Genomic DNA, 16,102 nt, shown 5'->3' with positions numbered 1-16,102 from the left:
AACCTGATGCTCTATGTGTTGGACAAAAGTGCCATAAACTAAGGAAAAGGACGTTAGTCTTCCTGTTTATTAGTCGCACTTAATCATTTTCATTTTTATGTATATTGGGATAGGATCTTGCCCTGCCCCCACCCAGGAGTACCTCTGAAAGTTGGAAACACCCCCCTAAATTCTCACACATCATCTCCAAGGTCACAGGCACACTCATCTCTGGGACAGTCTTGGGCGTAATGAGTCCTTGAGCTCTTTAAGAGAAGCTCTGAAATCCCTCAGGTGTGGTGTGGCTGGAAAAATGGAGACAACTGACGTGCTCTGGAATATACATAACTCAGAGCCGATCAGAACCTGGTGCCGAAGTGTATACAGAGTTTACAGTAACTGGCAGCAGTGAAGCCCAGAGTGGCTCATGGCAGAGGATGGAAGAGACTGCACTGAGAATTCAGGTCAGTTCTGATCCACCAAGAGACTGCCTAGATCAGCAGTCGCCAACCGCTGGTCCGCGGACCACTGGTGGGCCGTGAGGTCCAAAAGATTGGTGACCGCTGGCCTAATGATACTTCGTAAGGCAGAAGGGAGGTCACTTTTTTTGTCCCACACAGTGAGGCCTTTCAGAAAGGGACTGGGCTCCAGACCCATTGCTTCCTCGGGACCGTAGGCCAGCTGGCCTTCTGATTGGCTGAGGCTGGCTCAGCTGCTGCTGGCATGGGCACTCACATCTGGCACTGTTCAAGGGCAATCAGAAGAGCTGGCCTCTCTCTGATGCCCTATGCCTGTGGGACCCAAAAGCAGGTCTCCGTGTCAGCTTTGAGCCTGCCCGTTGATGTGGCCAGCCCCACACGGCACTGAGCTGCCCATCGCCCATCCTCCCATCCCCTGACCTGAGTTTAAACAGGAATGAGGGGAGGAAACATCAGAAACTACTTCCTGCATGGCTTCAGTTTCTCCTTTAGTAACCTAATACCTGCCTCCTGTCAAGTGATAGGAAACAGGTGGACTGGGGACAAGGTGAAGTCCGGACAGTTCATGAACGAGGCCATCAGCCTGCGCTGGGAAGCCAGCATGACTGCTGTCACCGGGGCTTCAATAAAACAGCCACGGGCAGGAACTTTGGGCATCTTCCACCATGTCCGAAGTCCACTCCCCTACCCCCACCCCCACCCCAGCTGTGCAGCACCTGGGGCAGCATCCCAGCTCCTCTTCTGTGGATTGGAGATGATGACTCCTGACCTGCCCACCTCCCTGAGTCTTAGGAGAATCTGATGAGATCATGTGGGTGGAAGGGCACTGGAAACTGTGGAGTGTGTGACATGCAAGGTGAGGGTGGGACAGGAATCTTGACACAGTTGGGGAAGAACTGAAAGTTCCTGGGGGCCCTGCCTCCTATGACCTTGGTTGACCCCCACTGTTTGTCCAGATGGCTCTACTTTAATTGCATCCTTTCCTCCCCAGTGGTATCCCAGCCTCCGACTGCCTTCCTCTGGTGGTAGATGCTCCTGCTGCCTTCCTCTCACCTCCGTTAACCTGGCGTGTACGTCAGTACAGCCTTGTGGAGCACAGGCACCCAGAAGGCAGAGGCTGGGCAATGCTTTTTCCATGCCTGTTACTCAGCGCTGCTGTGGGGGGGATGCCCCTCCCCACCCACTGTGGGAGCAGCTTTGCAAAAGTCGCGCTGGACTCTGGAGAGAGGACTGTCATAGAAATCAGTGCAATGTAGCCTCACTTTTTGCAGACATGCTATGGGGCTTTGGATAAGAATAGCCGATTCTCATGACTCCTGGTATTCTATAAAGTCACCTCGAATACCCAATCCCTGAATATTGAACCATCATCGCTCCTAGGAGAAATACAGAGCTAGGTTCCTATGAGCCTCTGGTCAGTCTCAGCATTTTTGTCAGCCCATCAGTACCTAACCATTTTTTATGTATGTTTCTGTTTAACTACACCTTATTTAATATACATTGTTTCATTAATCTTGAACTCACAGCCAACAGCACTATAGTCTGGGCCTGATAGAAGCATTTATTTTCTCCATAAGACACATCCTAGCCTTCTCCCACTTAAGACCACAGGGCAGCACTTTACCATGATACTTGGGGGCCATTTTAAACAGCAGAATCACCAAGAAAAGGCATAAAAATGTGGAAAACATGACACTAAATAGGCCTCAAAAAAAGACATTTATACTGAGAGCTGAAACAAGAGGGCAGCAGTGTGGCCTTGTTGGACCTCAGCTGGGGGCGTCCGCTGTGGCCACTCAGATTTTCCTCTGCTCTGCTCATGTTTGGGAGTGACCTTGAAAAGGCTGCAGTATCAAAATGAGGATTATAACAAATGTTAGCAAGTAGGCAAATTCACAAGTACAGAATCCACAGATGATGAGGACCGACTGAAACTGTGTGTCAGACACAGTTTATAAAGAGGAAGCACCATATGTCTCACAGTGACAGTGGTGTGAGGCTAAATGGAGGTCATAAAGGATGTTGTGAAAGCTCCTGTCGGCCAAGGTGCTCTCTGTGACCTCGGGCCTCCAGGTTGCGTGAAGACCCTGGTGTGGCGGCTGAGCTGACATATCTGGTACAGCCCAACTCCCCTGGGAGGATGCAGCTCACAGGCACCTCTAGGCCAAGGCCACCTGCCCACCGTGACTCTCAGCACATCTATCCGGTCTTCCTACCAGAGTGAATGACCAAGGAGAAGCCCTGGCCTCAGGGCTGGAGAAGAGTAGGTCCCTGGGTCTTCTGAGATGCTTGCAATAAGGATGTAATGTTCAGATTTATAGAGTGTGACCCACAGGTCCTAAGTGTACAATTTGAAAAGTTTTGACAGATGCAAACACTCAGGTAATCCATACCCCATAGAGATATACATTTCCTTCCTCCAGAATGTTCTCTCCTGCTCCTTCCCTTTCTTCCCAGTGGGCCTTTCTTCCCTACTTCTTAAGTTCAGGTCAAAGCCATTGCCTCTCCTGATACGCGCTCTTTTATTTTAAATGAATGCCAACTGGACAGTCCTGGGTGGGAGAGGTGCATGAGGACACGGGCCGAGCAGGAGGAGAGAGAGGCTGCAGCCAGCAGAGCAGGTGCAGGAGGTAGGGAGGACCAGAGAGCCTGCAGACACTTACTCTGGGCACCTCACTTTGCTAGGAAGGGAGCGTGGTGAAAAGTGCAGGGGTTTTCTCATCATGGGAGTGCTGTGGCCATACCACAGACCTGTACACAGGTCTCTCACACCGCCCTGCTCCCTCTGTACCAGGGGACTATGTGAGACCACTCTAACCTGGCTCTCAGTATAGGGAAGTGGGTTGCCATCTGTACTAGCATCAGCACGTTTAGTAGGCCCACATCGTGAGCAAGACCCTGTGCTGAGTGCCGCAGAGCCCAGGGAACATGCCTGTCAGGAAAACCAGGGCACAGAGCACCAGGAAGAGGGCTCCTTCAGGTCACAAGACAGCTGTCACTTTTGCCAACTCTCCCCATGGTTGTAGGAATAGGAGGGTGGGAACTCTGTGGGAAGGGAAAGACAGAAGGGGTGTGTGTGTGTGTGTGTGTGTGTGTGTGTGTGTGTGTGTGTGTGTGTGTAAGAGAAGGGAGAGAGGGAGAGAGACAGAGACAGACAGACAATGACAGGAATAGGAGGCGAGCACTGGAGCGTGCACAGTTCAAGGCGGGGCCCCTTCTAGCAGGTGGCTCTCGTGGCTGAAAGGGCTGTTTGTACTACAAGGGCACATGTGGGTTACAGACTAAACAGACTTAAGAAATGCTCATGTAATTGAAACCCTCCCTCTGGTTACTCAGCCCCAATTGTCTTCAAGAGCTGTCCTGCCAGCCCCAGCAGCACAGAGGGTCACCCTGCAGCCCTTTTCACAGTCCCTCCAGCTTACTGGTGTCTAATGGCAATGATAGCTTCAATAGTCTTGGTTTTTATTTGTCCATGAATCTTGAGCCTTAATTCCCCGGGCATTGATCTTGGGCCTAAACCTACCTGTTCTGACTTGCATGAAGGTAAAGGAAAGCCAACGGCTCAGCTTGCCTTCACCTGTCCTGGGCCTGGAACCTTCCCTCCAACCACCAGGCTTGGCCAGTCCCCAGCCCCTCTTTGTCTTCCCCTCCCAGGCCCAGGCCAAGAAGCCTATCTCAGTCCAGCAGGTAACAGGATCCACGGCAGACCCAGTCACATCGATTGGCCCAGACGTTACCTTTCTGAAGAAGGGTCCTCAGCGTCACTCCTGGGAGGCTCATGTAACCCAAGATATCAACAGGGGAAGATAAGATCGGCTTTTATAAAGTCTCTCCCTTGCCCCCTGGTGACCTCTCCTCTTTGCAGATTTCTCCTATTGGAAGAATGCCCTCCCTGGATGATTGGCACAGGTTACTGCTCAGGATTCATCCCTTTTATTCTTTATACTAGAGGCCCAGTGCACGACATTCATGCACTGGGCGGGGAGGAGTCCCTCAGCTTGGCCTGCACCCTCTCATAGTCTGGGATCCCCTGAGTGCTCCTTAGCGCTGCTGTGGAGGCGGGACTCCACCTCTGTGCTCACCAGCGTGAGCCCGGCTTCTGGCTGAGCGGCACTCCCCCTGTGGGAGCACACTGACCACCAGGGGGCAGCTCATGCACGAGCATCTGCCCCCTGGTGGTCAGTGCATGTTATAGTGACTGGTCGTTCCACCATTCAGTCGATTTGCATATTAGAGTTTTATTATATAGGATAGTTTCTGCCAACATGGAGCAAAGGAAATAGAAGGGAAGGGAAGGGAAGGGAAGGGAGGGAAGGGGAAGGGAAGGGGAGGGAAGGGAAGGGAAGGGGAGGGAAGGGGAGGGAAGGGGAGGGAAGGGGAGGGAAGGGGAAGTGCTGCTACCCAGGGCAGAAGGATGGGTTAAAACTAAGAACCTGTCTATGGACAAACCCAGTCTGGGTTCAGTTTCCTCAGCTATAAAAAGGCAATGAAAGAGCCATGTTACAGCCACAGTATGAAAATTAAGGGAGACAATGTTCATGAAGGCCCATCACAGTGCCTGTAGGTTGCTCCAATTTCAATGACTGTGTAAGCAGAGCCTGAGGATCGGATCCCAGGTCCTCCTCCCTCACTGTCCTCCCCATAACTGAGGGCTATGGCTGGCTGGCTGGGACAAACTCACAGCGACGAAGCCTTCTGCCTGGACAACTCCAACCAGCCATGCCACTTAGGCCATCTTCAGTGGCCTTGTGTGTGGCTGCTCATCAGCCACCTGGGAAAGTGCAAAGAGAACAGCTTATCCCACAGCCATGGCTGAGTGTCCCCTTAATAAAGTACAAACTGATTCTAAAATGCAAATCCTTCCCAGATGCTTCTTAGCATATCCCAGAGCCTGGTGTCCCAGGGCTACTTAACACTAACCTGCCAAGTCAGTGGTCTCTCCAAGGCTGTTTGCAGAATGTCCACATAGCCATGGGGGGTTGTTAGGATCCATGCCTGCCCAGCAAACTCTTCCCTGACCCAGAGGAGAGTCCCAGACTAGGTACTAGTATATTAGCATTCTGCTCTCTATGACTCAATAGATACACAGTATGGGTTAAGGAAACTTGCTTTTTCTCTCTTCACCACTGCCTGCTTCCCCTCCTCCCCATATACATGTAACACATGCTTTCATGGCCAATGATGGTAAGTCAAAAGACCGTCTTCTCAAAGGAGGTAGGCAAGCCCTGCCATCGTTGGCGGGCTCTGAATGTCCCTCCCAAAGACTGGGCTCCCCGGGGACAGCCTGAAGGGCTGGGCTACCTATGAGGTTCCAAGTGCAGATATGCACACTCATGTACCAGCATTTGCATACCCTGCCCAGTCATGCCACCCTGGACCACTTCAGGTGGGTGGCCCACCTTGCACAGAGTAGAGTGTTCCCTGCACCAAGCATGAGGACCTGGTGACTTTAACAGACATGAGAGCTCCAGGCTGTTGGATAAAGTGTAGTGTGAAAGTTTAGCAGAGTCAGTCAGAGCAATTGTTGGATGTGTCACCAGTAATAGACAGCATCTTCCTTATTACCAACTGGACTACGAAGAGAATGGATCAGCCTGCTGTGATGCGCCTTTGCTTTCTCCTGCTGCTCTGCCCTCTTGTCTCTTTCTGTCCCTCCACTCCTGCTCTTCTCTCTACCTCTTCTCTCCTAACCACCCCTCAATCCTTGGTAGAAATAAACAGGTCTGAATAGCACTACCTACTGACAAAGAGAGAAGCAGCCCCACTTCACTTTCTCTTTTGGCAACTGTAATTTCTCTTCTCAGAAAGAAAGAACCTCTCCAGGTCCCTGTTACTACTGCCTGGGGTTGTGTTCAATGGATCATTCATTTGAGGAGCGGCTAAAAGGAAGCCACTGCAAGACTCCATTCAACCTGGGACCCAGGGCAGAGTCCACCATGGGGGTGGGACAGGGCTGCCTGGTTGCTACATAAGCCCAGAAAAGTTCTCTTGGGCCTCCACTGACCTCCTGCACCTGCTGGTTCCTGTGAGGGCCTGTGCCCTCCTCCTGCTGTAGTGACCTCACCCATTAAGTGAGGCCCCGGAGACAGGTGACTCCAGCATCTGCTGCTCTGGCTTTGGCTCTTTAGAGAAGGTAAAGGGTGGTGAGGTCAGTTGCCAGCAGCCAATGACAGAGGGAAAACCATAGTCTAATCATGGTCTTCGTGTTTTGGGGTTTATCCAGGAACAAACTAAATACTTAGGTTGAAATCAGGGTGTCAGTCACTGGATTCTAGAATCATGACATTGAAGGGACTACCTGGTCCACACCCTTCATATAAGAAACCTCCTACACACCCATCTGCCTAGAAAAGTTCCCTTCACTATCTGGTCTGCTTCCTCTGAGCGCACAGATGCCCGTCCTGTTTCTGTGGGAGTTCCTGAGGAGAGCAAGGACGGTGATCTTAGGAAACCTGGTCTCTTTCCTCTTCAGGGTTCCCAGAAGTGGAGACAATGACCAAAGAGCCCTGGGATCTCCTACTTGAGTAAATGTTCCAAGTCCTCTTTTCTTTTCTATGAAGCTCAAACACCTCACGGTCTAAACACAGACTCACCAATGGCTAACTTTCAGCACAGGCCATGACCAACATGAAATGCTAAGGTTTAGGGGTCACCTGTGGGGAGAAGCAAGGAGCAGGTTCTGGTAACCCAGACTGATGGACCCATGCCAGAGGATGGGGTGAGGGGGTGGACTAGCACCAATCCCCAGTCTGGAGGCTGGCCCAGGCTGGACTCACAGATCGCCCTGTTTCCAAATTGAAATTCACTTGCTTGGCCGGCAGCACTGGGAGTTAATATCTCTATGAGTGTATTTAGGAATCAATTTCTGGAGAACTTAATCACCTCTCCTTTCCCTCTCCTCACCCCCTTCCTTCCCCATCCCTTGCCCTTTAATTTTCCACTTGGCTGGGAATTCCCCGGCAGTACAAGTTCAGGCTTAGGGGAGGGCGGAGGCAGCTGCTTCATTAGAGAGGATAATCTCATTGGAACCACTGACTTGAATAATAGCCCCTCCAAAGGACCAGGGCCATTGTCCCCAAGGGCTTGTCGCACCTCTGAACTGGGGCTGGAAAGACTATGCAGAGAAAGTGGAATGAGGAAGGGAGATAAGAGAATGTTGGCAGGGCCAGACTCCAATTCTGGGGGCCCGGTGTCTTCTTGGGGCCTGCTTTTTGCACGTCATCTGTGGGTCTGTGTGTGGGATGGGATGACAATGGTGGCCGGGATGAATGTCTGAAAACTCAAGTCATAGATAGCATTCACTTTTTGCATCCTTATGACATTTTTGTCACGCCTGGAAAATAGTTGAATCTGGATCTTCCCCGACCTTCAGGGTGCTCCCACAGCGGAACTGAAGGGAATATTTAGGAAGGCCTGCTGAAGGTGACATCTAAGCTGGCCCTAAGAACCATGAGTTACCCTCTACACATGTCCTTGCTCTCGCCTGGCTAATGAGAAATCAGTCCTGGAAGAGCAGCAGGCCATTCCCCTGACAGACCCCATAGACCTCAGAAGAAATTCATCCCTTCCTTCCCATTATCCTATCACATCCAAGGTCAATTGCCTGTGCTCTTGGACATTTGCAGCCCCCACCATCATGGGCACTAAGAGATAGTAGAAATGTCAAAACATCCCTGGCACTGACCTAAACTTTTCTTTTCACTGAGAGCTGACTTCCTGATACCCTGTGGCAGCTGGTAAGAAGGCAGATCTACAGCCCAGCCCACCTTCTTTCCCTTCCCTCCCTCCTGAGCCCTGGGGCTCCTTCTCCCTCAGTAAGAAGGAAACTGCTATAGCTATCCCCTATCTTTCTGTCTTTGATTTGCCCCATGGCCAAGTCTTGGAAAAGATTGGTGTTGTTGGATGAGAAAGAGAGAAGAGATGGGATAATAATACTAACTAACACTTATTGTGGGCTCATTATGTATAAGCTATGCCCTGTTCTCAATGCTGTATTTGCATAATCTTTCAAGCCTTATAAGAACCCTAGTAGGTAGGTACCGTTTTGTCCCATTTTACAGATGATAAAACCAAGGCACCAAAAGGTTAGGTAATTTGCTCAAGATCACACAGTTGGATGGGATTTTACAAATTGTAGGCTATAGGTGGCTGCCCTGGAGACCTAAATCTGGGAGAGATGATGAGTAGTTCATTTGGGGTTCCCAGGAGCATGGCAGGATTGAGCCACGAGAACTTGGGGAGCCGCAAACCATGCCAGTAGAACTTGTCTTGAGGTCCCCCGACCAGGTTTCTTTGTACCTCTGAAAGAGAGATCCGGATCTCTATTTGGTCAGTACAGGTGTTGCTTGGCCTGAAAGCAGCCTTATTTTTCCCTCTCTTCATAATTTAATCAAAGACATTTTTCAGACCTACTGATTGCTCTTAGAAATAAGAACTTCAAAGTTGGGGAGTCAGTGAATAATTTACGCCTGTACCAGCTCTCCTAGTCTGCCGCTAATGGGAGTAATAACACTGTTAATAGCGATGTCAGTGCAGACACCCTGGAAAAGTCCATAACATTAGCTTAATGGCTGGAGGTAATGAAGTCCTCCCTGAGAAGCTGGCCTGGTAAATTAACTTCCTAGACTTTTAGGCAGATGCCCTTGTTGCCATGGGTCCAAGAGCAGCCCAGGAGTACCATGGAGACAACCATGCTCATGTCTGACCTTTCGCTCTTGGGATGGAAGTCCTGAAAGGTCCTGGAGAACCTACAAGTCCCGGTAATATTCCAAGTGCTGCTTCTTAGTGGCAGGCAAAACAGCGAGCAGCCTGGAGAAGAAGACTGAAGGGCAACTTTTAATTGCCCAAAGCACACAAAAGGAGCACCAAGCTGGCAGGGAAAGTGGATTCAGTGTGCAGCAAGGGGTCTGTCTCTCAATTCTTAGTCTAGGATCTTCGGGGAGGTCAAGCATGGTGGTTAAGAGTGCAGACTCCAGCCCTGGCCAGTTTGGCTCAGTGGATAGAGCATCAGCCTACAGACCAAAAGGCCTTCGGTTTGATTCCAGTCAAGGGCAGGTACCTTGGTTGCAGACTTCTCCCTGGCCCAGGCCTTGGTTGGGGCTCGTGCAGGAGGCAACCAATCGATGTATTTCTCTCACATAGATGTTTCTCTCTGTCTTTCCCTCTCTCTTCCACTCTCCCTAAAAATCAATGGAAAAATATCCTTGGGTGAGGATTAACAAAACAAACAAATAAACATAAAAAGAATGCAGACCCCAGTTCATCTGGGTTCACATATGGGATCTCCAATTAGCTGGTGACCTTGGACAAGTGACTTACCATCTTCTCTGCAGGTTCTCCATCTGCAAGGTGGGGATCTAAAATGTTACCTACCTCACAGCATCATTAAGGGACTTAAGCGACATGGACTGAAAGCCCCTTATCATGGTGCCTAATAAGCATTCGGTGACTTCTAGCTGGGACTGTATTACTTAGAACTATGTTTTTCCTTCCACAGTACACATCCCACCTATTCTAAGGCATCCTTTTTATCCTTGTGTCTCCCCCTCTTTCTTTAGTCCACCCCATTCAGTGACTTCTCCTTTGTTTGCTAAATTCACCTCTCAGATTCTCCACTGTTAGGCCTTTCTTCTCACTGAGGCCAATGTGTCTTCCTCCCTGTCTGAGGCTAGAGGAGATCCTGCCCCCCAAGAGTTCCTCTGCCTGAGAGTCACCCTGAGAGCAGCTCATGTGTCCAGATGCCTGTCTTTCCTCATCTTTTACCCCACACCTCACCTGTCTGCTTTTTGAAGCAGATGTTCTCTCCTCAATTTCTCCTTTCCACGCGGGTTCTATATCCCCGGATGTTTCATTTCCCACTAAACCCCTGGTCCAGTGCCCACCTGCCCTGAAATAGCCCCTGACATTCACCTCCCTCTGCAGAGTCTATTCTCTTTCACCGTGAAGGCCAGCCACCAGGACTGCCGACCTGCCATTCTCTCTGAAGACCCTCTTTCCCTCCCCCCACAACAGGGTCAGTAGTCCAGAGTTTCCAAATCCTGGCCACTCAGTGAAGCCGCATGTCCACAAGGCTGGCCTGGCTTGGATCAAATGCTGTTCCCAGAAGCCTGATGTGGCCCTGCAGGGAATTCCCACTGGGAGGCGGGATGGCCTGTCCCAGCAGAGAGCCTAAAGCGCCTTCCCCATGTGACGAGCGCATTTGAGGGAGGGCCATGACTGCTATGTGCATCATTCACAAGGTCCCATCAGTTAAGATTGAAAGATCCAGGTCACCCTGGATGGGGTCCACCTGTGACACAGCGCACTTTGAACAGTCAGGACACTAAGCAATGGCAGCAGACCTTCTGTGGCAGTTCCCCCCACCCACCCCACACCCCTGGCCGTGGAGCTGGGATTCCCATCCAAGGCAGCTGGGCTCCAGAGCACACTTTGAACTGGTGCCCTCTGCTCCTTTGATCCTCCCCTCCCCCTCCCTCCCACCCGCATTTACCTCTGTCTGCTGGGCATGAGGATACAGAGGATTCTACAAGAAGTCAGGTGCTGTTTCTCTCTGAGCAGCTCGCACTTGGCAGGTGAGGGCTGCACTCAGCCCAATAATTGTCATAAAATCTACGAAGTTCTAGATGGTAGGAAACTCCAAAGTGCTTTTAGCTTTGCCTGGTGTGGGGCGGGGTGGGGGGTTGCAGGTGCACAACAGTTGAACCATGTCTGGAAGGGTGGGTAGATGTTGGACAGGGGGAAATTGGGGAGAGGGCTGCTCAGACAGACAAACTGACATACACAAAGACAGGGAGGTCTGAAAGAGTATATTATATAGTGGACAGACAAGTCTAGTTTGCCTAAAGAGTGGGGAGAGTGACAAGGCCAAGGATGAGGGGGGAGGTGAATAGAGGGGACTTTGGGACTGTGAGTGGGGAGGAGGTGAGGGGACTTTAGGATGACTCTCAAGTCTTTGCTTTTGGCAACTGGTTATGAGAATTTCCATCTTTTTCAAATTGCGGCATGATGGGGAGGACAGGCTGGAGGAAGGAAGCAAAAGGGTCAGTCCTGGGTACGATGAGTTTGGACACGCCCTGGGAGCCACTGGTGATGACTGGCCTCCGTGTCAGCCCCTCCTTGGACCAGGCACCTTCTCCTGAGCCCCTCGTTGGTCTCTCCTACAGGTGCACCCGGAAGGAGCGTTGTGAGCGGTCCCGAGAGCCCCACAGGTTTGCCTCTGAGATGAAGCAGTGTGTCCGGCTGACCGTCCATCCCAGCAACATCTCTGTTTCTCAGTACAATGTCCTGGTAAGGACATTAAGACCGGGACCCAGGGATGTGGGAAGAACCTTCTCCCCACCCAAAAGGGCCGCAGCCCAATGCCCTTCGCGAGGCCTGGGCCCAACCTGGCCAGCAGTGCGGTCTGAGAGCAGGACCGGAATGTTACAGATGGTGTCCCTGTGACTGGAAGAGGGGGCAGGCAGAGAAATACTGATATTGGGGAAGAGGCTCTATGCATAATGGGCAGAAAGACAAGGAAAACTGTAATTACAACAATGATCCAAAGAGTGACCGAGAGAGTGAGGGTTTGGAGAACACTATCTTTGTCTGTAAGATGGGAAGGATGTGTGTGCAGAGGGACAGGGGTACGATGGCTCCGCGTTGGTGCACTGGGCACTTGGTGGTTGGCATTGTCACTTTTCCAAACTCCGGGATAATGGAAGAGGAGCTTGACCCGAAGTACCTCCGTCTATCCATCTTTCTTACACCATGCAAATCCGGAAGCATCCGTTTCCTGGGGCCAAATCCGTTCACATGTAATGAAGCTTCTTTTACCCCGTCTCTTAACCTCCCACCACCTTCTCTGTATGCTCTTGTAATAAACTGGGTCTCTTCTCTATATCAATTATTGCCTTACATTTTTCTCTTTTCTTTCTTTCTGGTCTCTCTTGCTCTCTCTCTTTCCTCCTTTATGCCATGCCCTTCTTTTCCCCATTTCACTCTCCTCTTCCTCTGCTGGGCTGTTCACAGCTGGTCCTGGAGACGTACAATGTCCCGGAGCTGTCAGCTGGTGTCAACTGCACGTTTGAGGACCTGTCAGAGATGGATGGGCTGGTGGTAGGCAATCAGATCCAGTGCTACTCCCCGGCGGCCAAGGAGGTGCCCCGGATAATCACGGAGAATGGTGAGCGATCCCCGGAGGCAGGGCTAGGTGGCATGGCTTCCCCCTGCCTGGCTGAGAACTCAGGACAGACGTGGCAGGGGGCAGGGGGCAGGGGGCGGGGGACTGAGGGAGCCTTCAGTAAGGGAGGGTCAGAGGAAGGTGGGTATGTTACAGGAAGAGAGAGATGAGATGCCATTCACTGCCCTAGGAATTGACTATTGAAACCAGGTGAGTATCCAAGAGTCAAGCTCATGCTCAGTGAGAGCAGCTACAGAAGGTGGGTGTCAGGGCAGTAATCCAGTCGAGTTCAAGGTTGTACTGGAAGGCGAGAGGGCTGTCCTGGAGGGACAGTGGAGGAGGGGGTAGAGGGGAGTCACTGTCTGCTTGCCCCCTGCCCACACTACTGGGTCTCTGCACCCCCGCCTTGCCCTACCTCCCCAGAGCTGCCTGTTCGTGGCCAGCTGCACTGGGAGGGATGGGGTGGACAGAGGCCCAACGCTGGTGAGGGACAGACCCTGCTGGGCAGATTGATTCCACGTTGGCCCTCCCATTTGGGCTTGTCACATTTGTTCCAAGCTGATTGATTAATGAGGCTCTCAGGGAAACACAGGACCAGGCTGGAAGTGGGGGCCTGGGGTCAGGGCTGTGAATTAAACATGGGCTCCAGCTCCTCCCTGGCACCAGCTGAGGATCCCAGGGCCGCCTGCCTGAGGGGATCCCTGAGCCCACCTGAGGAGGGGCATTGGGACAGGGTTTCTCTTCACAGAGATGCAACTGTGCGCGCGCGCACACACACACACACACACAAACACACACACACACACACGAAAAGCCCTCGCGTGTTTTGTGGTAGCATTAGTGAGAGGCGACACATTTCTCCTGGTGGCTAATCAATGTGTTTGTAACTCATGAGTCTGGCATGGACCTCATGCGTGTGAATGAATGCACATTCAAATACCTGTTAGAGTGTGTGTGTATGTATGTGTGTGTGTGAGTGTGTGTGTGTGTGTGTGTGTGTGTATGTATTACGGAGCCAATGAGCAAATGCAGAGTGGGTGCCAGAGGTACAGTGTGGGAGGAGAAATAAACCAGAACCATCGTCTGCAGCTGCTCTTGGGGTTGTCCTGCGCCTGGGCCTGGTAAGTCAGAACAGTTAGAGCAGGGAGCACCCCTCAGGTCCAGCAGGCTCCCCTTTCCCAGGGTGCATAACTGTCAATGTGACCTCGACACAAGGCCTTGCCCTCCCCCTGACCTTGTGCCGGCTCTGCCCCGCAGGGGACCACCATGTCGTCCAGTTGCAACTCAAGTCAAAGGAGACAGGCATGACGTTTGCCAGCACCAGCTTTGTCTTCTACAACTGCAGCGTTCACAATTCGTAAGTGCCCCAGCCTCACTCAGCTCCCTGTTCCTGGGGTCAAGGTTCATCCAGAAATAGAAGAACCCACCACCGTTCCCAAGGAGCTCCTATCTAGGGACCCTGCAAGGAGGCCTCCTTCACCCCCAGAAGCTGACAGGCCCCTCCTCTGGTACCCACGGGGTTCATGGAAAGAGAGTAGAATGAGCAGAGTGAAACCCTGCTGGGCAGAGAGCTCCTAATCCCTCTCCCATACATCTTCTCCAGCAAAAATCTGTCTCACCTGATGCACTTCCCCCATCTGTTGAGGAAGGGGCACATCTCACCTGAAGCCTGGTGAGAGGAGGGGTCTGATTAAGGAGCAAAGCCCCATGTCTGGGAGGGCGGGTAGTCCAACAAGTCACTTCCTGCTCAGCTCTGCACAGGGCCCTCAGGCTGGGTCAGGACTGAGGCTGGGGGCTCTGCCCTGGGGTCTTGTTTGGTAAAGCCTCCCTTCCCAAGGGCAGGTGAGGGGCAGAGGCTCAAGCTCGGAGTCAGACCAGCTGAAAACATAGCCACTCTGTGCCCTAGTGTCCTCTGGAATGGGGAAGTAGTAGTTCTTCTTCTGGGGATGTCACCCAAATGTTGAACTGCCAACATGACAAGGGCACTGTCCCTGCAGAACAGTCGCTGGTGGGACAGTGCTGGTTGCTGCCCTGCCCCTCGGCCTGCCTGGCCCACAGAACAGCTGCCATGGCTGGAAGAACTGGGACCAGGAGAGCAGTTAGAACCCTGTCTGGCCCATTCTTTGGGCACTCTCAAATTTTTGCTGTTATATTATTACTTCCTTTCTAAGATGATGGAGTTGGAAAAGGTACAAGTCTTTTTTTTCACCATAGAAACCTTTCTCCAACCAAAATTAGGTGTGGAAACCCAATAAACATAATACATATAAGTAGGAGCTGCTGTGGTTAGGCATTGAGGTGGCCTGAAGCCCTCTGAGGAAGTCCACATGTCTTTTTCCTCACACAGTTCCAAAGAAGCTCTGTGGAACCCCTGGGGTTCCATTGAGCACAGTTTGAAAACCCTGCTTGTTTTAAAATGCTGTTCTAGTTTCCTCTCCATATAGGACAAGCTACTTCACATAACCAAAGACATTTAGGGGACAGGTTGAATTTTAGGGTTTAGCCATCTGATTATGGCAGCCTTTGAATCTGAGCTTGGCTCTCTTTGGCGCCCCAAGTACTAGTAAGAGGCAGCCAGTCCTTCCAGCCAAAAACAAGTGTTTCAACACTGGATTCTTTGTCTGCCTCTTGCCACAGGAGTTCTCATGGCTTTATCGCTCAGTGGCCTAATCTCTCACACCCTTTTTGCCCCTGTAAGAAAGCAGAGCAGTAGATAATTCATGTGTGAATTTCCATGCCATCCACAACATGAGTGTAAGTGTGTGCTATGTGCAAGGCAATGTGTTGCTCTTTAGACTGGTAATCAAAAATTAGTAAGACTCAAAGACTCGATCCCTGCCCTCCAGCAGTCACGCCTAGTGGACTAGTGGATGGACTGAACAGTGAATAAGCAAAATATAACGCAAGGCCAGGACTGCCCAGAGACATAAACAAAGGGCTTGGTGGAGTAAGGGTCCAGTCTGACCATTGGTCAAAACAAGAGGAGGAGTGGCCAAATGGAGGAAGGGAAAATGGTATTCCAGGTGGAAGGATGGCACAGAGAGAGCCTGGCATGGCCAAAGCACCCAACAAGGTGGGGCCATGGACCTGGACACCAGGGAGGCAAGGCATTTGGGGTTTACCCTTTGGAAGAGGGGATCATGTTGGGGTTTTAAGCAGGAAGGAACTTCTATTAGGTTGCCTTTGTTTCCTGGGGATGATGTGTAGAGGTGGGGTGTCCGTCCCACTGAGGATAGCCTCAGAACCTTCTTCTGCCAGGGGGGTCCATGTGGGTGCTAGTCAGCTGAGAGCCTGTAGCCAATTTGAACTAAAATTCAATTTCTTCGTTCGCTCTAAATTTCATGGGCTCTCTGGACAAGCCCCTCTCCTCCAGGCCTTATTGTTCCCCAATTCAGCAAAAGTGGGTGCCATCCTATAGAAATTGAAGGTGGTTGTTGAGGCCCTTGGGGACCAGGGTTGTCAACTACATGAGTGAGAGGGAGGA

The 16,102-nt window shown here is 51.5% G+C and overlaps 1 protein-coding gene across 1 annotated transcript in view; it reads left to right on the top strand.

Moving 5' to 3' along the window:
- The window catches only part of PLXNA4 (plexin A4), a 418,177-nt gene that overhangs the window by 316,186 nt on the left and 85,889 nt on the right, over positions 1-16,102 (top strand). Inside the window, 3 exon segments of the mRNA XM_080663238.1 lie at positions 11,621-11,744; positions 12,468-12,621; positions 13,876-13,975. Coding sequence (XP_080519364.1) covers positions 11,621-11,744; positions 12,468-12,621; positions 13,876-13,975 — 378 coding nt within the window.

The sequence above is a fragment of the Plecotus auritus genome, assembly GCF_963455305.1.
Source record: "Plecotus auritus genome assembly, chromosome: 4".
Classification (NCBI taxonomy): domain Eukaryota; kingdom Metazoa; phylum Chordata; class Mammalia; order Chiroptera; family Vespertilionidae; genus Plecotus; species Plecotus auritus.
Note: the sequence above shows the minus strand (reverse complement) of the source record. Positions and strands in the feature narration are given on the sequence as shown.